This window comes from Rhinolophus ferrumequinum, chromosome 20 (assembly GCF_004115265.2).
Source record: "Rhinolophus ferrumequinum isolate MPI-CBG mRhiFer1 chromosome 20, mRhiFer1_v1.p, whole genome shotgun sequence".
Classification (NCBI taxonomy): Eukaryota; Metazoa; Chordata; class Mammalia; order Chiroptera; family Rhinolophidae; genus Rhinolophus; species Rhinolophus ferrumequinum.
Window position 1 is genome coordinate 11,672,504 of NC_046303.1, and position 26,760 is coordinate 11,699,263.

The following is a 26,760-nucleotide window of genomic DNA, read 5'->3' on the forward strand; positions in this document are numbered from 1 at the left end:
AGATGAAAGGAATTTCATGTGTAAAATGTGACAGCAAAGGATCTGGCCCATAGGAGGCTCACAAAACGTGGGCTTGTATCATTCTTACTGCTGAAAAGATTGTCCTCTATGTTTTCTTGTTAGAAAGAGGAAAAGGAGGCCACAGGAGTATGACAAATCCGACCCACACCCTGTGCTAAAGCAGGTTTCTATGCCCGTCCTCCTGGAAGGCAGGGGCCAGGCTGGCCGGAGCGGCCTGGGGAGGCCTCCAGGACCATCAGCCTACAGGGCGTGAGAAAGTCCTCAGGGGCGGTGAGAGGAAGGGGACTGTCGTTAGCATCCTCTGTCTCCGTGGCCCTGGGAACAAGGGGAGGAGGTGACTGCAGCTGGATCACACGTGTGTCTGGGAATCACGCAGTGGACTACAGCTGGATCACACGCAGTGAATGGGAAGGGGTTTCGCAGGGTTGTAACTTCAGGCCCATTAGCACGAGGCTCTGCAGGTCCAGCAAGTGGCCTTCCCCACACAGATGCCCCACAGGTGCCATGGCCTGGGCAGCTTGGGTGGGTGCGGTAGGGACGAGGCAGAAGCAGCCCCATTCTACCAGCTCTTGACCACGTGAAGAGCAGCCTGGACGTGGGGCCCAGCTGGACAAAGCTGCCAACACCGCTCCTTACAGGAGCATGTGTATACACAGGGTACCCAGTTCCCAGGCTGGCGAGCCTGGGCCTAGACCCCAGAGCAAAGGGGCCCCCACAGAGGTGGGAAACTGAGGCTGAGAGGATCACACAGCCAGATGTCACCAGGCCTGGTCCTTCCAAAAGCTCAGCTTCCTTTCAATGAGCTCAGGGATCTCACCCTCACCCAGAAACACCCCCACCACACACACCCATGACAACCCCGTCAGCCCAGGGATTAGCAAACCGAGGCTTATGGTCTCCACGCACATGAACCCGGGCCAGGAATGAATCATAGCATTATGGCAGGATTAGAAGGAAAATGCCAGCAGAAAATGCTGTGCGCACACATGTATTTAATAAGGTCAGCCCGCAGGCCAGTGGCACGAGTCCCCTGCCATCCTCCTCACACCTGCACCAAAGGCCACAGGAACATGAACAGGACCCAGCTGAGGCCCGGGGGAGGGGAGCAAGTGTCTCCTTCTGCCGGGCCTCCCCAGCCTGGGCACTGCGCGGCTACGCTTTCCACCTGCCCACTTCCCGGGGCCCACCTGCTTAGGGTTAGTCCCAAATCTTCCCCCACACCAAGCACCCTGTCATACGGGATCTCTGGTCTTGCTCCCCGCACAAGAAAGAAGGATATGGTGAAGCCAAAAAGGAACAACAACGGAGTCATAGATAGGGGAGTCATACCACTATATTCTCGATGGCAGCTGGTCGAGACACAAAAGCAAATATCCGCCAGTACCCCAACACGGGGTCTTCCCAAACCCCGTCTCGCCGGTGGCCAGGCGAGACACAGGAAGTAGGATCAACAAGATCCGCAATGTAATCTGCTTGCAAACTGCACCTGCCAGCCGCAATCCGCAGTCCGCTTTCTCTGCCAACCAACCCACCCCCTAACCTAGCCGCAGTAGTTATATTAGTGGCTAATGGCTAACCGGTAACAGCTGATGACCACCCAGCCACAGCGGACAGCCATCTACTACCCAGCCAGCACCTTTCCACATGAGGCGGAGAGCCTGGAAACTGCTCTCTGGGACTCTGTCCCCACACACCCCGAAAGTGGAAATGCATTTCCCCAGGTCTCCACACACCCAGGGCCTGCTCTCTGTTTGAAAGTGAATTGGACAATCAATTGTACTTCACAAGACTATTAATGTGCTATTAATCTAAACTCTCCCTGGTGACATAATGCCCAGGTGACAAATGTAGATAAGAGGGCTAGAAAGCTCCTAGGGAATGAGTGCACTCAAGGAGCTCCAGCTCTGAGACAGCCCGGAAGCCGCATCTGATGAGGAAGCCTGGACCCAGCCTCCCGGCCCCTCTGCCTCCAAGGCCAGGCTGCCCACCCACTCGTCTCCTCAGGGCTGGCCCCAGACGAGAGCCTTGCAGCCTGCACACGGCCTTAGCCTATGGCCAGTCCCCCTCTCCCTGAGCTCTTAGGGGCCCTCGTTCAGCTCCCACATCTTAGACTCAGTTGTCCATCCCTGCACACATCCCAGGGGAATAGAAATATGTGCTGAAGTGTGCGCACTGGGACCCCAGTGGGACTGTAAACTCTCCAATCATCCCCCATACTCCCCAGCACACATGGGGAGATCAAAGAGAAGGTAGCACTAAACACGCGTTTGTACAACGCAACTGCACTCGGTCCTCCACCAGCCTTCAGTCAGCCTTCTAACCAGGCTCTCTACACAAGCACCCACTGCGCCAAGCACCGCTGTGGGGACAGAGCCAGGAGTGCAGTTTCCAGGCTCTCAGCCTCACGTGGAAGGGTGCTGGCTCAGGTAGTAAATGGCCATCAACGGTGATTGGATGGCCATCAGCTGTGGCTGGTTGGCCATCGGCTGTAACCAGTGAGCCATTGGTCACTAATATAACTGCGGTGGCTACGCTAGCAGAAAATGGGGGCTAGCAAGGAGATGGTGGCTGAGCCTGCAAGCGGTGCAGTGAGGGTTGCGAACAGTGTGGCTCCTGCTTCCTGTGTCTCCAACCCAGCTGCCAGCGAGACTATAGTGGTATGACTCCCCTACCTATGGCTTCGTGGGTGTTCCTTTTTGGCCTCACCATGTCCTGCGTTCTTATGTGGGGAGCGGGAGCAGAGACCCCGCCGGCTGCCCCGCGCGACAACTTCCCTGGGCTCTGGAGAAGCGCAGTGAACAAGACAGGCTGCCAAGGAGTTGAACGAGGAAGGTACTCACAGCTCTGTGGACCGTGACAGGATGGCCGACAGGGTGAGCAGGATGCATCCATAGGGGCCCACTTCGAACTGGGAAGAGGAGAAAGGAATGAGCACCCAATCAGGTCCACACCTCCCTCCTCTCACCCCCTTGGGGGCCGCAGCCCAGGCAGCAGCCTGCCCCCGAGCCTGGGGCCTGCATCCCAGCCCGAGCTTGCCAGGTGGCCCCAAGGCAGACCTTGTGCAGGTCTCACCAGCCAGAACCCTGAGGGTGTCACCCCAGCTGAGTGACAATGGGAGCAGATGCAGTGCTCGCTAAGGAGCATATCCTGGACCTCCAAATCCTGGAAGCTCGGGACCCAGCAGCGGCAGGAGCAGCTTCCATCCCCGTACAAGTGTCTTATGCTCATTATCACAGTTCAGGCTATCACAGGCCTGTTCAATAAGGATGGTAATGACTGCCCTCTGCCATGTAAAGAAACTGGGGCTCAGAAACTGAGCAACTGGCCCGAGGTCACACCGGTAAGCTGGTAAGCAGCCCAGTGGGCTTCCAGGGGCTCCGTTTGATTCCAAACTCCTGACTACAAAGAACTGTGCTGTGGGGGGAGCAGGAGAAAGCGAGTGTGGAGCAGTCAGGCCAGGACAGACAGTGAGGGGAGCCAGGGAAGCGTAAGGGCAGATCCCGTCTTTTAAAACAATTTTACATTTTGTTCCTTATGGATTTTGTTTGGATTAACTTTGTTATTTTTTTAGCTACTGCGTGAAAATATTACTTATACTGATTACTGAGGTTTTTGGGGACCCCCTTGAATTTTGCCCCCAAGATAAGCACCTTACTCATCTCCCCCTAGTCCTGACCCTAGTTTGAGGCCCACAGCCTGGAGCCTGGCTGCCTGGGTCTAAATCCCAGCTCTCCCACTCCTAGCTATGTGACCACATCTTCTCATCTATAAAACAAGGATACCCTCGTCAGGTCATTGTGAAGGTTAGGTGAGATCACCTTTGAAAAGCACTTAGAACAAGGCCCGGCACCTGTCAGCTATTAGTATGATGCTGGCTTCACACTGCCCACCTGTCCAGTGAGCCCAGCATGCCACAGCCTTCCGGGATGGACTATGTCACTTTGGCTCCCTGGAGAAACGCCACCCCCAGTTGCAAATCAGTGTGAGGACCTTACTCATCCCACTTTAGCGACGATACCACGTCTATAAACTATTGTTGAAAATGCTGCCTTTTAAAATCGTGAGTATTACTTACATGTGATCAGTTTTCCTTTTGGACTTAAAACCAGAAAGAAATAAAGAGCTTGTTTTCCTGGAACAATAAGAATTATAGAATTTATCATATTTCCATTTTTGCCTTGGCTGCCAGGAAGCTCAGAGCCAAATATGGTGCTCAATCGTGGTAATTATTTTTAGCTTAAGCTTCTGATAAAATTTTCTCTTCTTTTCTTCAAAATATAGTCTTTATTTTCATCCAGTAATTCAATTAGTCATTCAAAAAAAAAACCAAAACAAAACAAAAAACACCTCATGAAATTTCTGTGTCAAGAGGATACTCCCTGCTAAGGCTATACTTGCAAACAAGATGGACATAGATCTGCCCTCATGAGAAGTAACTTAGGGAAGAAAGAACAATAAGTACCTGAAAAGGGTGTGGAAGGGGCTCTACTCTGATGGGAGATACAAGGTCCTCTGGAAACACACAGGAAGGGCCTTCAATACAGACACAGGGTTTAGTGGCCTTTCGGAGGAAGGCTTTCTGGAGGAAGTGATGTCTAAACAGAAACCCAAGGGACAAGGAGGAATCAGAAGAGAAGGGAATGCTGTTCCAGGCAAGAGGAAAAGCACGTGCAAAGGCCCAGAGGCAAGAGAGGGCAGGTTTTACAATGGTTAAAACACAGAAAAGCCCCGAGGACATCATTGTTTTAATAAGTAACTTGAAATCTTTTTTGGGAAGTAGACATGGAATGAATGAATCAACAGCAATCTTCAAGCAACGTCATCTTAATTCTGTGACATCAGGCCAGTCGCTTCTGTCGTTCTCATTTCCCCCTTTTGCAAATGAGGATAATTAATGCATGGCGCACATTCTGTGAGGCCATGTCTGTGGACATTTTCTGACCACTCCAAAGGGTAATGCTGACGTCCTCGCACAGGGGAACATAGGCTTGGGAGGACTTGGGCCACCCACGCCCATGTTGCAGCTCTACTACAGACCTGCAAAGCTCTCTAAGCCTCAGTTTCCCCTTCTGTAATGCCTGTTGGCTCTGACACAGTTTTCCACGTCCCGTTGGGGAAGTCACAGACTGGCATGTTGCCTTAGAGAGTGACAAAGCTCTCTTAGTCTGTTTCCCCTTCTGAAATACCTACGTACTTCTGCCACGAACTTGCACAGTGTCTTGAGGAAGCCATGACACTTTCGCACTCTATTTCCACCCCCAGCCATGCTTGCAATGAAGTAAGGGACACAGAAACCCACTGTAAGCCCTAACTCTCTGTAAGTGTGGAGAACTGTTCTTCTCACTCGGGCCAGCCTTTTCCACCATCACTGGCACACCCTCAAGGGGACCTGAGCACAAGCCCTGGCCACGCCCCCCATGTGGATGGGTTAGGTGAGACTACAGAAGGTGGGGAAGTGACCCCGCCGCCTGGGTCTTTGGCCCTTCCTGGAACATGACTGAATGGCACCAATAGTCCATTTTGTTTTTTAAAAACATTTTTAAAAATTATCTCATCAAATTCAAGCTGCCAAGACATGGGAGGCCAAAGGGCCAGGCGCCTGCATTGAAAGGAGAGATCAGGAAGGCAGTTGGGCTGGAAACCACCATTAGGGTCCGGAAAAACGTCTGGTCTCACTTGAGAAGCAGGGACACTCCCCCACGCTGCTCTGACCTGGAGAAACCTGAGCCCACCATGGAACCCCAATCAGAGGCAGGGGCGGAGGCACCCTTCCCCCCCAGCTCACGGGGACCCAGCCAGACACGTTGCCCAGAGAGTGAGTGGTAATGAAAGCACAGCAAGGAGGCTATTTATTTTGGGCAGAGATGGTACAGTGTTCATTTCCAGCCCTGGCACGAGGAAACCCTCTTAGGACCAGGCCATGAAAAATGAATATGGTGAGGGTAGTGCTGAGGCAGCTCAACGGCTTCCAGCAAAAACATAAATTAAACTGCAGGGGAAAACACGGCCTTCCCGAGCGAAGAGGACCACATACTGACCGCCTGTGTGCAGGGACCACAGCCCGGTGAGGAGGGAGAATTGCTCTGAGCCCAGAGGCTGACAGAAAGGAGGCGGCTCCCTGCCCTGGTGCGGGCCCCACGCTCTGAACCCCTTTCACAGTCACTGTCTGCTTGGATTTCACCGAAACCCTGGGGATACAGGCCAAGGCAGGAGGGAAGGCAGGATGGAAAAGACCCTGGTGCTGAGGGGCCTCCCAGGGGCCATGAGTGGGCAGTGACGAGCCTCAGAGCTTGGGTCAGGTGAGCAATCACCCCGCCCCAGAAGCCTCAGGAGGCACTTCCCTCTCCTGGCCTCTGTGGCTCCACGATCTGCTTCACCTGACGTGTGAACACAGGTGGTCTTGGCTCTGGTCAAATCACGCACACTGATGCTATCGGCTTTGCTCGTCTCTCAGATGCATTGCTGTGTTGTCACAATGCTCTGTGAGTGTTTATTAATAGAGTACCTGGTACTTAATTTGGAAGACATTCTCTCCCATGCATTCAAGTTTCTTCTTTAAGAACCACGGTTGGACGGTAAAGAGCTGGAAGTTATCTGTTAATTAGTCCCTCTTCCATTTTCCAGTTGAAGCAACTGAGGCCCAGTGACTTTTCTGAGGCCACATGGGATCCAGGAATAAACTACAGGAGGTCCCCGGGTCCCTGCTCCAGGCCCCCAAAGCTGCACTGAGACAGGTGGGGAGTGCTGTGCGCTGGCAGGCGGCCCACTGGGCTATGTCCCTGGAGAACCAGAGAGCCAGGGACAGGCAGCACGTGGCAGCCAGCCGGGGTCTCCCCACACCCAGGCCAGGACCCCTCCCACATCCGCGCCCCTCCCACACACCTCCCGGACAGGTCAGCTTGAGCAGCCAGTGCAGATAGGCAGCGTCCTAGGCTGGGCACCAGGGCCAGGCTCTGGGCCTCTCCTTGGACAGCATCATCCCGAGGCAAGAGCTCTGGGAGAGAGGATTTCAAGTGGCCCAGTGCCCCAGTGACCGCACACCTGCCTCCTGTGGCCTCAGGGCAGGTCCCCTTTCCAACTCAAGGGGCATCTGTGCTGTCAAGGCCAGGACACTGCCCTGTCTGTGCCCCGACCCTCCACGTCTTCAGCGAAGTGTGCCAGGGGAGGGCATTGTGACAGCAGGAGTGCCTAGCCTGCTCCCACAGCCAACAAGTTCTCCCCCCCTCCAGGCTCACCACCAAATCCTCTAACGCCTTGTCTGGAGCCTACGAGCCGAGCCCACAGCCCAGAAGCTGAAGGACGGGCAAAGAGGCGGCGCGGGGGGTCAGCCTGCACACCAGGAGGGAGCGGCTTGGAGCTGTCTTTCCTTCAGCCCTGACACAGGACGTCAGGACTGCGAGCCTTGCAGGTGGGGATCTCAGAGCCCTTCAGCGTCCTGGCCGTGGCGTGCTGCACCCTCCCTCGCAAAGCCTTCCCTCGCTCACGTCTGCGTGTCTATAACTAACCTGTCCCAAGGTTGCCTTAAATAATGGTGACAATGGTGATCGTAATACATAGGAACGCTACCGATTCCTGAGACCGGCCTGCAGTTCGTCCCCACATTGTACAAATGGGAAACTGAAGCACGGAGGGTTAAGTGGCCCAAGGTCCCAGGACTGCTAAAGGGGCTCCCAAGAGGCAAACCCAGGCCAACGGCTCCAGAAACCACGTTCTTCACCCCTGGAGCGCTCAACTCCGTCCGTCGTCCACAGGGCCATGCGGGTGCAGCCCCACTCTGAATGCCCTCAGCCCTTGACTATGCTGCTCCCAGGCCCTGGCTGAGCCCCACCCCCCCACACAGCCAGAGTGGGTGCACGGATCTCCTCCAGCCAACGGGGTGCTCCAGAGGCCCTGCCCGGCTCCCGGACACAGAGGGAGAGCCTGTACCGAGTAGGTCGCCATCAGCGGTGCTCAGACCTGCAACCCAGCCCAGGAATCCACGTTCTCGTCAACTCCCCAGCTGGTGCTGGGCACCACTCACTGACAAAGGGCCCTTTGCTTCCAGAGGTGGCTGCCTGCCTCAGACAGAGAAAAGCTCTCATAACCATAGTCTGTCCACTGTTACCCTTCCCTTGGACCCTGCTCCATCCCACTGCTGCTTTCTGCAGCCCCCGCTGTGGCCGCTCTCTGTACCTTAGCCATGGCCAGCCCTCAAGGATGCAATGGCAGAGATTGGATTCCTGCCCCCAAGTCCACTCTTCTCCAGCCTAAATCCCCCCACTGCCCTCAGCCACAGCACCCAGGGCCAGCACCAGCTCCTTCCCAGCCTCTCCGCCACCCAACACCCTTCCCCCAGGTTCACCAGCATCTCTTCTGCAGACAAAGCAGAAGGCTTAACAATGCCTATCCCACAAATGAAACCACTGTTCATACCTGCTGGATGCTTTGTTGAAGAAAAGTCACCAGCTCCTCATAGCAGGTCAAAGTGTGGAGTATGAGCTGAGAAGACAGAAACACACCGTGAACTGCCGGAACCCCATAATGGTGGCCCGTCCTGGATCATTTCCTGTGGCTCTGGCTTCAGACGCTACCAAACCCCACTTTAGGAGCTGGGGTGGAGAGGCAATCCCACGCTTGTGTGTGATTTAAGGGCTGGCAGGGCCTTGCTGGGGTCTCTGGGGTTTGGCCCGTCCTTCAATCAGCACTGGGCCCACCTTTAGAAACCCAGGACTGGAGACATCATGCGACTAAAGCCACAGAGACAGCGTCCTGCAGGGCCCAATGGGGGGACTGCACCCCTGCAGGCTCGTCCTGATATCTGACAAGCACCTGGGTGCAGGGGGCACAAGGGAGTCGGGAGCGGGGTGTCTCATCCAAACCGCCATTGCCAGACCAGTTCTAAGCCCAGCGGGCAGAACCCTGAGTTCAGTGGGGAACAGTGGTTACGAGTCTCCTTTGCTTTCTAGGGAAGGTCAGGAAAAACTCGTTTTAGAGAAAACACCCAACAGAGTGAGACCCTTAACGAGGATCCCAGGGCCACATGTGTCCAAACCTAGGACAAATGAGACAAACTAGGTAAAACAAAAACCCTCAGGGCAGAAGAGGTTAATTCGTGGGAAATGCCACTGTTTTCTGTATTTTCATACATCTCGTTTTCTTTCCCTTCCTGTGTCTTACTTAGGTCTGGCTTTATGGCTGGTGCTTTGTCCTAGCAAAGCTCTTCTCCACCTTCTAACTTCCTCTCCCCTCCACTACCCTCTCAAAAACATCTCAGAGAAGACGCTGAGGACATAAAGAGGGACGCGGAGAAGGCTGGGGTTAGCCAAAAGGCATTATGCCCGGACCGCTGGGGGAACTTCAGGCTTGGTGCAACCTCAACATGACAGGCCACCCAGCAGTCTCTTGGCCATAAAGCCAGTTCTGGTCACAGCCCGTCCCCAAAGGCCCCCACCTCTGCCCGCCCCAGTCCCAGGTGGAGGGCTGGGGCCTCAGGGGGGTCTGGCCCATACCCAGCTGAGGAAGGATTTACTTATATGAAAGGAGACCGTGCCCAAACAAAGCCAAAGTTTGCGTGATAATTTTCCAGAAAGCCGTACTGTTTCTAAGACTCCATCTGCTTTGTATTTTCCTGTTGGACTGAACTGCTCTGTTCCCGAAGGCCTAAAAAGGAAAAGGAGATGCATGAGTCCTATGCATGGAAAGAAGCTATGACCTTGAGCCAGGGCAAAACCACATGCGCCATTCAATGAAGACAAATGGGAAGGTGGTTCCGGGGGAAAGAAAGGAGCCAAGGCTTTCTCCTTCTCCCCACTTTAAACTCACCCAGTAGGCTGGGTTCAGAGAACACCACTAACAGAAGAAAACAGGGGGTGGGGAACGGAAATAAGACAGCAGAAGGAGAGCTGGGGATGACTAAACCCAAGCCGTGGCCGGAGGAAGTCTGCCTGTCACCCACCCACAACTGACAAATACATTTCTGACCGAGGAATGCTGACTTGCCCTCCACATTGAGGGATTTCAGGAATCCCAATCTCTGTCTTCTCCAAGCCTCCCACCCAACACCATCAGCATGCAGTACCCTGCGTGTGCAGCCCACAGAAACACGGACTAGAAGCAGGTTTTGGATTTGGGACCCAATGCACCATCAGCATCCCGCGTAGCCTTGGACCAGCCCTTCCCTGTGCTTCTATTTTCTAGTCTGTCAAACAGGGAGAAATTGAATTTTTGCTTCATCTGCTCTCAGGGCTGCCAGGCAGATCCTAAGAGCCAGGGTTAATAAGTTAACTGAAACATGGGTCCCCAGGAAAAGCACCCTGCACAAACACTACCGATAATGGTAATTAATACCTACACTGATGTGGCACTTGGTATGAGTCAGGCGGTGTTCTAAGCACACCACATTTATTAGTATTTATTATTTATTGATATGAAAAAATGATTTAAACTGATAATATTATCATTTATTATACATTTTATTTATATTGACTCATTTAATTCCCTCACAATCAGCCAATTAAATAATCATTATCATCCCCATTTTCCAGATGAGTAAACAGATGAGGCACAGAGAAGTTGCATCAATTCCCCAAGGTCACACAGCAACGGAGTGACAGCATTGGGAAAGGGAACCCCTTTGACTAAAGCTCAGCCACACTGTTGGGGCCACGATTGCTTCTACTCTGTCAGGCCAAAGAGCCAACGAGCCCACTACCCATGTGGGTTACAGGGGTGACATCCTCCATCCGCGATAGGGAAGAGGTAGCAGGGAAAATACCATGGGCTATACCATCAACCACTGGCCTCTCTGAGTCCCCTCCTCAAAGGAACAGGGATCCAAGCAACAGACCAGAGTGTGCTTTGGGGACAAATCGGCAAGGTGACCGGGTCAACTGAGAGGCTGTTTTCCAAGACCTCCAGATCAGAATAACGGGGGAGCAGGCTGCCCAGGTCAGAGGTTTTCTCAGGCGGGTTCCAACCCCTTGAACTCCCCCGGGAGGGAGGCAGGGCAGATCCAAAGCCTGTGCTGAGCTGAGAACGGAGCTGTGGGGAGGGCCTGGGCCCCTCCCAAGGCAGGGCTGCCCAGCACCTCAGGCTGACTCTCTGAGCTTGTCCCAGCATGGGACCCAGGGCAGAGGTCGGGAGGACACACAGATAGTACACTTATCCCCAGGCAGCACACAGTCGTTTGTCCGCAGCTGTGCCAGCCCGAGGTTGAGTGGTGGCACACAGCCCCGGGGCGTACTTACAGTGTGACCACAGCTCTCTTGTGTCTCCCAGCCCGCCACACAATGTCCGAGATGGCCAGGGCCAGGCAGTGGGTCCTGTGGGCGTTTGAAGGCTGCAGCTGCCTGAGGACAAGAAAGGGAATGCATTTATGCCTCTGGGGACACAAGCCAGGGATGGTACAACCCTGTGGCAGAGGCCCATCCGTTCCTCTGCCACCCGGAGGGCTCCAGGAGAGCCTGGGAGGTACCTCCTTAGATGAGGACAAGGGGAGAGCTTGAGGGAGGGGCCCTGGGCGGGGCTGGAGGAGGAGCAAAGAGGACCCTGGAGACCTGGCAGGGCCCTGAGGTGTGTGTAAGAAAGGGCCGTGCTCCAGAACTCCTGCCATCCTGAGGGAAGGAAGCGACCCCTGGCAAAGGCATGGCACTGCCCTGCCCTGGCCTTGCTCAGTCCCGACACCTGGGCCCCTGGAGACCGGCTCGTGTAGCAGGTGGTCTTCACCTCACCAGCTGTAAGGAAATAGAACCACAGGTACGGAGGGAAAAGCAGCCAGACTTGCTGGTGACTTAGATATCCTAGGATCCCACAGGGCATGAAGAGGTGGGAGAGGAGGGATTCGGAAAGACCTCTGGGTGTTCAGGGGTGCATGGTGGTACCGCCAAGGAAAATGAATACAGGGCGGGGATCGGGGCTGGGGGAGGCGGTCGGAGGTGCCCACGGGGTGCCCAGGTGAAGCTGTCGGACACGTCTAAAGCCCAGGAGAGTGGCTGGGGCTGAGTGGAGCTTTACGAGCCACCAGCACATGAGCGGTCCGTGGCACATTGAGTGGCTAAAATTTCCCAGAAAGGAGAAAGGGGCAGAGGCGGTGGCCGAGGGTGGGACCCGGGGAACTCTAGGGTGTGGGGGAAGCAGAGGAAGGTGGGCAGGGGCAGAACTGACAGATGGTGCCATCCCACTGTCTTAGGAGCAAAATGGGGCTTTAAGACACATGGGCAGTCAACGGTGTCAAAAACTGGCAGAGGGATCTCTGATGACCAAAATGGTAACTAAGCGGCCCCTAGTGGGTTGACAGACGCTTCTTTCAGTTTCCCATTTCCAGGGCTCTGCAGAACTGGACTGCTTGCCGACTCCTGGATTCTGTGACTTTTTTTTCTAAATTCTTAGAAAAAGCAGGTTGAGTGTCTCTCTTCCTAACAAACAAAAAAGCCTTGATGAAGACCCTGCTGGGGCCCAAAGGAATACAGAATGGGGTTTCCAGGTTTTCAATCAGCAAGTAACACCTGAGCTCAGTGCTGAGTTGTGTGAGGGAGAAAGAAAACTGGCGTTTTGTCCGTCCTCTCCAGGGTAGGAAATCGGGAACCAGGACACAAGGACACAAGTGACCCTGTGGACAGCGTGTGGTCACCACCCAGGGCCTGGGACACAGACATTGGTCTACACCCACGCTGTCATCGTCCAGAGACTTTAAAACAGGAGGTGACATAACATGGCGGCCCTCCAGCTTCCCCGTCCATACACTGGTGACAGTGGTACCTCCTTCACAGCTGGGAGCTTTAAAGGAGATAATGTGTGTAAAGCCCGTGGCACAGTGAATGTTCAATACAGGGCGCCTATTACTCTCGTTTTTCTGGAAACATCAAGTCCCCACTTGGGCCTTGGTGACGGAAAGGTGAACTCTCAACATCTGATGTGAAAGTGGTAACAGCGCCTGACATCAGGCGACCCTTCAAACCCAGCGACACAAACGACAAGGGCAGCAGCAGACTGCTTGGCTGGTACGGCTGCAGCCTCGGGACGCCCGCAGCGCTCTGCCAGAAAATGGCAGTGACGGCGCCATCACCAACCGGAGCTGGAGGGAGCAAGCACCAGCCCGGGCCACCTTTGAAAACAAAGGAGAGCAAACATCGCTCTGGGTTGCAGGAGAGGCCTCGTCAGGGACGTAGGGACCTGGAGAGCAGGGATTGGGCCTTTATCTCTTTGGAGCAGAACTCACACACATGGACTCTGTCATCCCCACCCACAGTGCCTGTTTCCTGCCCCGTCCTCATCCAGGTGACAATCACATCCTGTCGGTTGTACCTCCTGAGTCCCCAGGCCAATCCCTTCCCTGGCCCTATCAGGTGCCCAGCTCCTCAGCTGGGCTGTCACAGCCAGCGCCCAACCAGCTTTTCTGCTCCATCCTGCCCCTCTCTCCAGTGCTCGGTGCATATACTCACTACGCGCTCTTCCTACAGCGCAGGTGAGACCAGAGCACTCCCCCATGAAAACTCGAACGGGGTAGGAGCGGTGCAAAATCAGGCCTGCATTGGACACTCTGTCTAGAACACTTGTGCTAGAAAAACTCCAGGTGTGGAAGTAAGGGTCACCTTTCAAACACTCTCTGTGATCTACACTGACTTACCGAAGCAGGGAATGCTCGACTGAATTCTCAGGACAGTCACAAAGATTTGAACAGCCAAGATATATTGAGTACTTAGCAGGTGCCAGGCAGACACTGTTAGAAGCATTTCACATGTACTGTTCCATTAATCATTAAAGCAACCCTATGAAGGCGGAACTACTATTATCTCCTTTTAAAAAAATGGGAAAACTGAGTTACAGGGACTAAATGATTCACCCCAAAACGCAGTTTGTAAAAACTGGAAATATTAAAACAGCATTGAGAGAGGAAAGAGAACTTGGGGAAATGGAGCCAACCGTCCAGAGCAGTTGGCTTGGGGAACCAGTATCCCTTCGCCTTGGAGCCTAACTTTCCAGCACCGTGCACCACCATCAAGAGACCTGGCTCCTGGGCCGGGCCTGTCTTCCTGACCTCACAGACTCTGACTACAGACCCTCGTGTTTCTACACAAACGTCCTCGTGCTCTCCCTGGCTTCCACTTAGTGCCTCTCCCAGTTTCTCCATCGTCCCTGGAGCCGTCTCCAGCCTGCTCCCGTGAGACACAGCTTTCCAGAAGACACACTGGAGTTGGGGTAAGTGCAGTGGTCGGGCCTGGGTTCCATTCCTGGCTCCCAGGCCTTGGGGAAGCCCCTTGTCCTCACTGACTTTCACCTGCCCCCTTACAAAGGGGGCAGTGGGGGCCAGATGTCCCTAAGCATCATTCCAGCCTCGCCATTCTGCCATTTAGCCAGCCCCAGGGAAGAGAGGGCCATGCACGCATGTGTGCGTGCGGATGAGAACCCAGAGCAAGGAGCTGCTGGGTTCAATCTCCCAGTCTCCACATTCGCCGCACGACTCAGTGTCTGCCTTCACTGGTGACAGCTCGGTGACAAGGATGGTCCTCCACTGCCTTCATCAGCCAGCCATATGTTCATCAAACTCCTACCATGCATCGAGCACCTGGCCAGGCTCTTAAACCAAGAGAAGTTTCTTTAAGAGTTTAATTCCCACAGGAGGAGTCCAGGATGAAGACACTTGTCTCGGGGTGGGGGACGGGTGTGGGGGAATAATTCATTCTGTGTTTGCCTACATTACCCAAGTCTTTCAGAGATGTTTCTACCGTAATTACCACAAAACAGTCTGACCTGTCCACTTTTACATGCCCACTAGTCTGAATGTATACAATTCAGAGGAAAACTGGACAACGACTGGAGTTGGTGACTCCATCCTCTCTGCTCCCTCTTGGGTTCAAAAGTTGCTCTATGGAAGGGATGGAAGGAGGCTGGCATGGAGGCCACCAGACCTGAGTTCCAAGCCTGGCTCCGTCCCAATGTCTGGAGGGGTCTTGAGAAGTGCCTGTCCTTCTCTGGGCCTCGATTTCCCCAATTTCAGAAGAGAAGTGGAGGTGAGAGGACAGGTCCCCGTCTGTGGCTCTCTCCGGGCCTGCAGGCCAATGAGGGCGCATCATTCCCCACCACTGAGCCGGCTGGCACCACCCTCACGTGGAAAAATACCGCGTCCTGCGCCCAGCTCTGTCCTGTCTGACTGAAGAGAGGCCGGCTGCCGGCCTGACGGAACGAGACTTAATTAGACCAGACAGTCCCACAGAAGAAACACCCCTGCTGCCAAGAAGGCTTTATTTCAGCATGACTTCCCTGGAGGGTGCAGTCACCTGCTCTGTGTGGCTTTCACAGAACCATTTCCCCAACAGTCGTGAGGGGAGACAGCAAAGAGGGGGGCTCCACCGCCCAGGCCTGCAGACCCAGCACAGAACAGCAACTACAGGGGTACTGGGCCCACAGGTCCTGGAGCCCCCCAGGGCCCAGAGCTCGTCATCTGCAGACGCTGCCAACGTGTGCTGTGCCAGGTGTTCCTGAAGACATAGGGGAGTGTGCCCGCTTTTCTTTCTTTCTTTCTTTCCCTTTTCTTCCTTCCTTCCTTCCTTCCTTCCTTTCTTTCTTTTTATTTTAAGGAGGATCGTTTCTGACATCCTGGCATTTCCGAGTCAGAAGGGAAGCACACGCAGGCCATGCAGGAACATCAATGAGCCAAGCGTTCAAAATTAATATTTAAGAAATGAAGCGATGACACCAAAAGAGGTGGGGATTGAGAGAAGTTCCTGTGAGGTGCCACTGTCAGCTTTGCTCCCACGAGGCCCCGAGCAGGGGCAGCGGGAGGAGGAGACCCGGGATGGGAGGCGTGTGGAGGCATCCGGTGCTGTCAGGGGGCCATGGCCCACCACCCCTGGGTCCTCCCCCAGCTTGACAGCCCCAGAGCCACCTCTTCCTGAGTCCCCTCAGGCGTGTCCAGCAGCGCAGGCTGTAAGTCAGAGGCCGGGTGACTGAGCCAAGCTCTCCACACGTCCCTCTCAGTTGGGTATGAAGAATGCCCACTCAGGCTTGCTCTGCGGTCTCTGGGGACAGGAAGTTGACCCACTACGCTTAGCCTGAATGGAGAGCAGCTCTGCAGGCTGGGCCTGGGGCAGCAGGGGCTGGGGGCACAAGAAGGGAGGGTTTTACAAGGAGCACCCACAGTTGTGGGGCTCTAAAGCGAGGTGAGGTCACCCTCCTGCAGCTTCTCCTTCCATGCTCCCTAGAGGTCCGGGGGGGGAGGTCCCCAGCCAGCAGGCCGAGCTCTCCCAGCTCCTTGGCGCAGACCTCTCATCCAACTAGGCAGCCTTCCCCCAGAGTGGGGCTCCTTCCCACCAGGTACGCCCCCACACACAACCTCTGCAGCCAGAAGCTCCTTCCTTCTTTTCCCTGTGCCCACCCCACCACTGCCCCCAGGACCAGCTCAGCCCACCAGCATGGCTGCCTAGGGCCTTGGGTCGGGCTGGCCCTGACTCCTCTCTCACGGTCTCAGCGGATGGAGAGCCCCTGGGGACCAAGGCTGCTTTCCTTCCTGCCCTACCTGCAGAGCCTTGGCGCAACTCTCCATCTAATCGGAGCTAAAATAGACACCTGTCCATATAAAATGGGGCCTGAGTCAGTGCTTGGCCAGCAGCTGACTGGCAGGCAGTGGCAAGTGGAAGAGAACCTCACTTCCCACAGCTGGCATGGTTTTCTTTCTACCCAGAGCCCGCCTTGGGTCCCCACCCCAATAGCTTTCTGGCTCCCGAGCCCTGGCTCCCCTCTCTGGTGTGGAGAGCAGAGCTCTCCCCCAAGGACGGGCCTGGAGAACCAGAGGTTTTCACATCCCCTTAGGGGGCATGGGGGTGGCAATAAGGAACCAAGCCTGCCTTGTGCCCCAGGCAGACATGGCCATTCCTGGAACCAACTTAAAAACCCTACCCCCACTCCTGGGACATGATCCACAATTTCCACCAGAAGTTTAGAGTCCAAGTTGAAAAGCAGCTCGAAAGGGACATGGAGCTAAAATGAGTTACAAGACCTCTCCCATGAGGGCTAAGGCCAAGGCTTGACCCCAGCAGGCGGCCAGGCCCCGAGGCCCCGCTGGCAGCCTGGCCCTGACCCATCCACCAGCCCCGGTCTTGCCCTGCCCCTCCACAGTCTGCCCCAGCCACCCCAGGCCACGGTCCTGGCCCTGCTCTCCCTACCCTCAGGCACTCTGCACAAGCTGCCCTCCTTCCCCGCCCTGTCAGTCTGGATAACTCATGCATTTGTCCATGCATTCATTCAACAAGAATTCTAAGGGCCTCTTCCGTGGACTAGGCCCTGGGCTGGATGCCAGAGACGGGCTTGAACCAGGCAGAGCAGGAAGGCCTCTGTTCTTCCAGGGCTTGAGTTCTGGGGTGGGGGTGTGGGCACACAATGACAGGTATGTACGTGGATGAACCTGGAGGCAGGTTTCAACTGAGGAGGGTGGAGGGTGGGGAGCTGGAGAGGAACAAAGACAAGTGAGATGTCACTGTGCTTCCAATCAGAGTGACGCTGTGTTTCTGGTCACCATCGGCGACTTGAGAGAAAACTCCTTAACTATTACTCTGCAAAGTAATTAGACAAACTATATTGTTAAACGAATTACAAAATGCCAAGCATGAAACGCTGCCTTCACTTGGACCCTGTCTAACTCAAAATCGTCAAAGCTGGTAAAGCGTTCCATTTGTACCGAGCTTGGCTGGATGTCTGGGGAGCCAGGGTGTCTTCCCAGGAATCTGAACCTGAGTAAGTGGGGGATGGGCCTTGTTTCCTTTAACACAAGCTTTTAAAAAAAGGTGCTGGAATGCCGATTGCAAAAAACATGTGCTTTTAACTAAAGGTCAAGAACTGGCCAAAACTAAGCTGTGATTTTCTAATCCACTTAATTACAACTTTGGGGAGGAGAATGGAGGCAGCTACAGGGCAGGAAGATTCTTCCGGGGTGCTAGAAATATTTCCTTTCTTGATCTGGGCGATATAATCATGGGTGTGTGTGATTTGGCGACAGACCACGGATGAGTTGTGCACTTCTGAATTATGCCTTTTTCTATATGTGTATTTCAGCTAAAAAAAAAAAAAAAAAGAAGACCAAGTGTCAAACGTTCTGTGGTGGCTCTGAGGGTGACTAGTACATAGTGGTGACTGGGCCCGCAGGGCTGAAAAGGTAAGAGAGCTGCCTCCTCAGACGCCATGTGGCCCCCGCGCGGCCCAGCACCTTTCTGATTCTTCCATCTCTGCACCAACCACGGTGCAGGATCATGGTTTTTCTGTCCCTCGACCTGACAGAGCATTTCTGGAGAACAGAGAATCCATCCATTCATCTCTGCATCACTTGTGCGTACACAGAGAAATGTTCTAGAAATGTCTGTTGAGTGAGTGAGAATGAGGTGCTTATGTGCAAACACTTAATAAATGAGATGGAAAACACAGGGCCGGAGGGCGTGGAAGCAACGTACGGTGGGGCTGGCTGGAATGCGTGTAACGGCTGTTGGCAGAGGTGAGGTAATGTGGGGAGTGAGGGGAGACCCGGACCCGGCCGAAGGGTCAGCAGGTTGGTGTGGGCATGGACGAGAGGGGCAGCTACTGCGCTCGGCTCCTGAGGAGGCGGTGGCCTTAGTTTTGATGCTGCTGCAGCAGCCAATTTCCCTGAGGAACAGGGCTTATCAACCTTCCCTGCCTTTGACAAATGCACGCAATTGATTTTACTGGTCAGCACAGGCCCTGTTAGCCAGCCGCCATTTCCCTTTCCAGAAGACGGGAAACGTCAAGGAACACACGTGCTTCCTTGCTTATTTTTTCTGGACACTTTGGAGAAGCCCCTGGAAAAGATACCCTGTTTCCCCGAAAATAAGACCTAGCCGGACAATCAGCTCTAATGCGTCTTTTGGAGCAAAAATTAATATAACACCTGGTATATACTATATGTTATATATTATATTAATTATATTAATTATGTGTATTATATTACATTATATTATATTATATTATATTATATTATATTATATTATATTATATTATATTATATTATATTACATTATACCAGGTCTTATATTATAGTAAAATAAGTCTGGGTCTTATATTAATTTTTGCTCCAAAAGATGCATTAGAGCCGATTGTCTGGCTAGGTCCTATTTTCGGGGAAAGACGGTGTTGCCAGAACAAGTGGACTTACCGAGTGCAGTCAGCTCTGCCATCTCCTTCAAACAGGAGTTTTTGTAGGACACAGCCTTGAACAGCTGCCAGAACCCCACAGGGACCACCCTGCAAAGAAAGACACAGGTCAGTGCCTGTAAGAACTAACCCAGGGAAGACCCATCTGTTCCTCCAGAACTAGCCTCTGCCCACAGGTTCCAGAACACGGGGGCCCTCCAAGCCTGCCTCTGAAACAGGGGTGTCTGACGAGGTGACTACTTCTACAAAGTGCTGACCCTCTGTCACTGAGGGGATGACAAAGGTCCCGGCGCCCATCACTAGAGGGAGAAGACAGTCTACAATGTCTGGTGGGAGGAAAGCGACCCTTCACAACAGTCAGACATGAAGCTGGGGACGTCACCATCGGTTTCCAGTTATCCGGGGAAATCCACATCCACAGGCAGAGGTGATTGTCATTGTCTCCCCAGCGTTCAAGGCCCATCCTAAAGGCCTCCTCCTCCAGGGAGCTTTCCCCAACCACCTCAGCTAGAAGTGAGTGTCTTGAGAAAACTGCTTATGTGAGCTCACTTCTGCCCAGCGTGGGGCCTGCTTCGGCACCCATTAGGTGTGGCCTCGTCCCCTCCCATGGCAGAGTGAGAAGGCTCCGTGAAGAGCTCATCTCTGGAGGCGTCAACAAGTACAAGGATTGTCAGAGCAGCAGGCCGAGGGCACCCTTGAATCGGGGGTGCAAGATGACGTACACCACCCAGGGGACAGAAGATGGTTGTCTCGCGGTTCTTCCTCAGGCAGTGTGGGGCAGCGGGAGGTTCCTGGGACTTGAGAAATGGAGCCAGGTTGAGCTGCTGGATTTCGAGGCCCTTCTGGCCTTTCAAGTGCACATGTTGGGAAATGTGCATAAGCCACGTTCAAATACTGCCACAATCTACCTACATCTCCCTGCCTTCTATCACACGCCCTTCTCACGCTTGACACTTCTGCCATTTCCTGCAGCCCCTGGGTTCCCACACGGCCGCCCTCCCCTTTGTTCATGCTGCCACGTGCCTTTGCCTCGAGCATCCCGTCTCCAGCTCTCCCTGCAAAATCATTTCTCAATACTCAGCCTAAGGACCCTCTCTGGTGCTCCTGGCCAGTCGGGGCCTCCTTCCGCTCCAGCTCAGTGGGGATTCCGGTATCACTCACCACTCCCAGTAAGGGTCGTTCTCCAGCTCTTGCTCTGCCAGCCACATGTAAAATTACCGCACTGGGTGACAAGAAATGGGGGGGCGGGCTGGCACTGGATATAATGTTCGCAGGATTTATCACATGGGGACGTCCCACCCCTATCTATCCAGGATGGGCCCACAGTAGTGTCCTGGGGACACTTAAAAGCAACCTGCCTTCTTCTGAACAATGCCATATTTCAGCGCGGCTATGTCATTAAACGAAAAACTCTGAAGTTTCCATTCTTCATTGAAACAGCAAAAGCTAGAGCCAAACAGAAGGGTCTTTATGTCCTGTCAAAAGAAGAGAGAGTTTTATTAGCTGTTTTAAAAGCAAACAATACAATTCTCAGTGTATGTGTTCCCACAGGAGCTGGTCTGGGATTCTAGCAGGGCAATCCATTCTCCAGAAGGGTTATCTATTTTCTTGTTATTTTGCAAACCCATTCTTCTCATATTTGAGGAAAGATAAAATCGACCCTGAAGGTCTTACCTCTGGAACATCTGTAAACCAAACCACCCTGTGCTGACCCAAGCCAACATGTTTTTAGATTCCTTAAAGGGAAGTTGAACCACAAAATTTTAGTTTGACCAGGGAACTTGGAGGTTCCCGACAGCACATCACAATCCCCTTTACTAAACTCTCAAGAATTCTGATGCTCAGGCCACATGCCAGGCCAACTACATCAGAATCCCTGGGGACCAGAATTCCAGTATCTGGATTTTTCAAAGCTCCCAGGTGATTCCAATGTGCAGCCAAGTTTAAGAACAGGTGCTCCAGGGCAGGCTTAGCAAATTATCACCCACAGGCCAAAGCCAGCCCCGCACTCGTCCATAAAGTTTCACTGAAACACGGCAAGGCCCTTTTGTTTCTATAGTGGCTATGTTTGCTTGTACATTATGGTGGCAGCGTTGAGTGGTTGCAACAGAGAACCCCAAGGGTACTGTCTGGCCCCTTAGAGAAAAAGTCTGTCACCTGCTGCTCTAGTACAAGCCATTACTACATGTAAGAATCTCCTCTATAACATCACGTGAGAGTGGTCCCCCAAGACCTCAGCTTCAACACCCCAACCACCTAGGGAAGGAATTCCGACCACCTCCCAAGACAGCCCCTCCATTTTTTCACAGCTCTGTCTTCTCTAAACTTCTGGCTGATATTGAGCTCATTGTTCATCTCCAGTCAACCCGAACCCTCGCCTCCAGAGCCCCAGGAAGTAAGTGCCAAACCCTCCCCCTGACTGGCCGTTGGACAGGAAGGCAGAGCCTCTGCCAGGATGCACTCTCCCCGTGCTAACTGCCTCCTCTCTGTCCGCCATGATTTTACATCCAGGGGTCCCTGAAGGGCCAACATGTGAATTCTGATGCCACCTCCCAGACCTCCTCTCTGCATCCGCTCTTCCCTACAAACTCTGCTCATTTCCCTCTAGAATTAGTTCTTCCTTTTCATTAAGTACAAGGAGAACCTCTGCGACAGAGCATTTGTCTACATGTTATCAAATGTGGGCTGATGGCACAGCGCGGAGAGGGACGGGTAAATTCATCTGTCAGCGCTTGGTCCCCTCCTTGCACCAACGACAATCATCCACGTATTTGAACTGGGTTTACTGAGAGCCTAGATACTACAGGGACTTGAGTTTTCTGGCCGAAGCCCACGTCTGTTCTCTTAGTCACAGGACGGCAGCTCCCAGCTAGGCTGGACCCAGGTCACAGGGTGACAAGCCAGGAAACCTGGGTTCCACCTGTCATGATACATAAGCTGTAGGCCCTCCTCTTCGCTGTGTGGGGCTCAGGTTTTCCAGCTGCTTTTGGAGATGCTACTGCTAGGGGCCTCTACAGACCCTTCCCAACTCGAGTCCTCACTGCAGAGAATCACAGCCCTGTGATGACAGATGGCCAGATCGCTTCCTCCCAGCTTCGGGGCCACTTACACGTGTCTGACCCTCTGTGGTTTCCAAAGAAGGAAGGAAAAGGGAGGGGAGTGGAGGGGAAAGACAAAACCTCTAGAAAAACCTTTGACTTTGCGATCTGTGTACTGAATAAATACTTAGTAAGTAGGAAGAGAAAGGGGTCAGCTGTGTCCCCAGGATATTTATTTTCCTCCTGGATCCCAGCTGAAAAGCTAGTAGATGACAACAGGAGCAGAATGCATCCCACAGGAACCACTGGCCAAGGGGAGGGGTGAGGCCATTTGGCAGTTGAGATGGTGAGGAATCCAGGACACTGCTGCAGAGGAGGCTGCTAAGGCCAGGAGCCTGCTCCCTAAGTCCTGGGACCGGGGTCCCCTCCACGAGGCCACTGGTGTGAACCCTGCGGGTACCGAAGAATTGTCAGCCCCTTCTTATCCTTTCCTCGCTGAGCCCAGAGACTAGTCCAGGAGCAAAGCCAGTCTAATGAGGAGAAGTGCCCTGTTCCATCCCACCCCTGGAGGGGCCCATTGCAGGCGTGGTGAAGCAGCTCGGGAGGAAAGAACGGGATCCCGGAATGTTTGAATGGGAGGAGATTAAGACCTTTTGTCTCAGAGATGGAATGGGAGGCACCAGGTCTCGGCCCCCCTTTTCCTGACTCCCAGTTCAGCTTCTCTTCTACATCACACCCAAATTCCCATTTTAACAATAACCGAGAGGTTATAATGAGATGGATAAGGCCAGAGGGATCAAACTCACCTCATCCACAGGAATTCAAATCAAGGCCTCTTTCAATTCACACCACACCAACTCACACCCATTCAAACCAAGATGCATCAACATACACGTTTAAGTTGACACCTACCTTTGCCACTGAGAGGTCGATGGGCTTTGACACTATTTGCAGCTTGAGCGTTGAGGGCACTGGAGAGAGAATGACTTCTTCCCTTATCAGTTCATCCTCCACATCCTCTGAAAGAAAACCGTGGCCGTGTGAGCTCCTTGTCATAACTCACGGAGCACAGAAGCTGAAGTTGCTTCACACCACGGACAGTGATGCATTCTAAGACGGTTTGAACCAAAGGTGGGCTCCTCCACCATCCACCCCCGCTCCTTCGGGGCTCCCAGGCCCTGATCAGAAGGAGAGCAGGCAGAACAAGACAGCCCTCACTCCCTGTCCAAAGCCCACGCTGGTCCGTGCCACAAGGATCCTGGCGGGTGGGACTCGGCTACTGGTCCACCAGAAAGTTCTGCTTGTGGACATACAGTGAAACAAATGCCTAGGGCCTGAGCCACCGAGTCAGGCCCGGAAAGCCTCACTCTGACGAAAAGCCACATGTCTTACGAGAAGTAGGCATAATGCACAAACCCGTCCCCCGAGGACAAACATGAAGAGGGCAGAAGTAGGAAAGGAAACTCCACCATTCCTAATAATAAGAATAAGAATAAGAATAATCACTACTGTGGCTTTCATTTATTAATCACATGTGTTTTATCACCTACGCCCCATAATAACCCCTGAGGGAGTAATTATCATACAGTCCCTCCCAAGTTACAGATGAGGAAACTGAGGCTTAGATAAGTAACTGGCCTGAAGTCACACAGATGGAAAGTGGTAGAGGTGGGATAAAAAGCCAGTCCTCATGGCTCTGTCATCCTACCAGCCAGACCTCCCTGGACCTCCAGCCACTAAGGGGCACTAAGTCTCATTCCGGACATCGTCTCCTTAGAGCTGGGGGCGGAGGCCCAGACAGGGTCCCACCGTGAGTCCTGGCAACACCTATGCCTCCCCAGCTGGCCGAGGCTCCCGCTCGTCCTCACACCCCCTGCAGTAGCATTTACCAGAAAACTCAGATGAAGGACCCAAGTGGAAACAACCCAAGGCAATTATGCTGGCAAACAGCCGGCCAGTCTCCCGAGAGTCCCTGGAGACTTTTATTTTCTTTTTCCCACTTCCCCAGATTAAATGGTTACTTTAAAAATGCACCACACTATATAGAAGTCAACATTCTCTCCCATAATTCTGTGCACCTGGGGCTACAGACATGTCACTGGAGATGGTGTCCAAAGGCCAACAGCCCCAGGACACATATCTTACATCTTATTTTATAGCCTTCTTTTCTCCCTTGGAGGAGCAGTAGGCAGAGTGCAAGGCCAACAACTAGAGGCTCCATCCACGGAAAAAGAGACAGATTTCACCTTTAGGCTGAAAAACATTTTTTTATGTAAGCCTGGGATTTAAAGGAGAACCTGAACTTCAATGAGAACCCTTCATCGTTAGGGTCTCTGAAAAAGCCGCCCTGTGACCGTGGCCTTACAAAAATACCCTAAAATAAAGACCAGATGTTTACCCAGCAACATGCACAGGTCTTAAAATCATGGTGCTGGGTGGAGAAAGTAAGAAAGCAAATGAGATTTATATCCATTACAAATATATGCACAGAAAACAATGGTACACATTTTGCAAGGACATGCACAAGCAAAAAGATATCGACTAAATACACAAGAATGGTTGCTTTTGGAGAAGAGGGTCACGGAAGTGTGGGGTGGGGGCTAAAGGAAAATAATGAAGGAAAGGTAAGAGGGAGGGAGGAGGAGGGAAGGCTTTGCAAAAGTTAACACTGAGAATTTTTGCTGGAGGAATGAAGATAATTCAACCCTAGATACCAGAGGCCCAGAGGGAGAGAGTAGCCTGAGTGATTCCACCAGGTGGAAAGCCTCCTTACAACGCCTCGGGCAGACTGTTTCCTGGAGGCACAGAAGGGGCACTATTTAAGCGTATTCGAAGGCTTCTGTTTAGTCTGAGGTCGTCCAGGAGGGAGCCAGAGCTAAAACATGCTCTGCTTGGGCCCCATGAAGTAAGTCTGAGGATGGCGTGTGGGGCCCAGGGGAAGCGGGCCGGGTGGAGGCCCCAGGAGGAGGCAGCCTCCTTTGGCTTCTGCTGGGAGGAAGTTGGCCCAGTGCAGGGAGTTGGTTCAGGACCACATAGCAGGCCTCGGGCCCAGATGTGGCGGGACCGCCATGCAAGGGAAAAACAAAGCACTGCAGAGTGACATGTTGGCCAAGCAGACAAAACCGTCTGCAAATGCCTGCGGTTTGAGAATGCTATTTTTAAGATCCTGGGATAAAGGTCTGGTTGAAAAGAAGCAAGGGATTTTGTTTCTCTTACCATTTTATTTACCCCTGGGAGGAAAACATATACATACATACATACATACATACATACATACATACATACATATATATATATATATAGTAATACATAATAGAGGCCGTATGCCTCTTTTTACAGGTGCTCACTCGGTATTTCTCACTAACTACAAGGTATCTTCTCCTGGAAGTGCCTCAATGCCCCCCGACTCAAGAATCTCAGCAGAGCCTCCCTCCTGGCTTCCGTTTTGATAACAGACGCCATCTCCCAAACCCTCCACCAGGGACCCGGGTAAAACCTCAGCCCTCTCCCACACACCACGCTGTGCCAGACTCCAGATTGTTCGGCCTCATGCCTTGCCCAAGCCCTTCCTCTCTTCTCTGTTACAGAAACACGTCATCAAAGCACTCGTTCATCAAGCACTTTACCCAGGATGTACCAGGGGTTATGTGGTCCAGGGATGATTCAAACATCACCCCCGTCTTCCAGGAGATCACTGCCCACCAACAGGAGGAGACAGAGCCCCCAACAAGTAATATAACGTAAGTACTAAAAGAGAGACGAGTGCACAGGTTTTAAGAGCAGAGGGGACGAGGCAAATAATTCTGCCTTAAAAGGTCAGGGAACTGTCCCATCAGAGGTCAGGATTTGAGCGGGGTCTTAAAATACCCATAGTGTTTCCCCAGGTAGAAGAGGGGCCCAATCACCTCTTCTCTGGACGATCCAAAGAGCCCCCGCGCCAGCCTCCCGACATGCAGGCCGTACTCCTCACACACAGCACAGAATCTTCGCGTGCTCCTTGCACGAATCATTCAGTCAGAACCCTGAGCACAGCACTCAGGCCCTCCTTTCCCTCACCCTGACCTTCGTTCCTTCATTCCCAGCCCCACCTCACCCTGACCCCACGACTTCCCTACAGCCCAGTCACCGCACGCGACTCGCTCTCTCACACTCCAGGCCTTGGCCCGTGAGGTTGGTTCATGTCACATGTCTACTTGGCAAGGCCTTGCCCATCTTTCCAAGCCTAGTCTACATCCCATCTCCCTATGGAAACTTCCAGAACCCACCACAGAGCTTGCTTTATATGTCTCTTGAAGCGGTGAAGAACTACTGACCATGTGCTTCCTGTGATGCCCTGGGAGGACACCACGCGTCCTTCGTCCCACCCCACCCTGCCCTCCAAGAAGGCAAGGCCACTCTTTATTGGCCTGGATCTGCTCTCAGCAGTCCTGGACGCGCGCTGGCACGTAACAACAGTTGGCTGAATTGAACCAAAGGAAAATGAATTGGGGCGGCAAAGAGAAAGCTGTTCCTCTGACCAGATTTCATTCTTTGTTTCTGTCCCCCACACCAAAACTTCTCTTTCCCTTTC

At 53.2% G+C, this 26,760-nt stretch overlaps 1 protein-coding gene across 3 annotated transcripts in view; it reads right to left on the bottom strand.

The window, feature by feature from the left end:
* Positions 1-26,760, bottom strand: part of MINDY4 (MINDY lysine 48 deubiquitinase 4) — a 104,024-nt gene that overhangs the window by 28,498 nt on the left and 48,766 nt on the right. For all 3 annotated transcript variants that reach the window (XR_004421170.1, XM_033088709.1, XM_033088710.1), the window contains exons 7-13: positions 23,103-23,209; positions 20,511-20,627; positions 19,154-19,242; positions 11,247-11,348; positions 9,597-9,660; positions 8,434-8,499; positions 2,862-2,929 (exon numbers count right to left, since the gene is read on the bottom strand). Coding sequence is in view for 2 of the 3 variants with exons in the window: in XM_033088709.1 (XP_032944600.1) it covers positions 2,862-2,929; positions 8,434-8,499; positions 9,597-9,660; positions 11,247-11,348; positions 19,154-19,242; positions 20,511-20,627; positions 23,103-23,209 (613 nt within the window). In the remaining variant the exon portion in view is untranslated. The remainder of the gene's footprint in view (positions 1-2,861; positions 2,930-8,433; positions 8,500-9,596; positions 9,661-11,246; positions 11,349-19,153; positions 19,243-20,510; positions 20,628-23,102; positions 23,210-26,760) is intronic.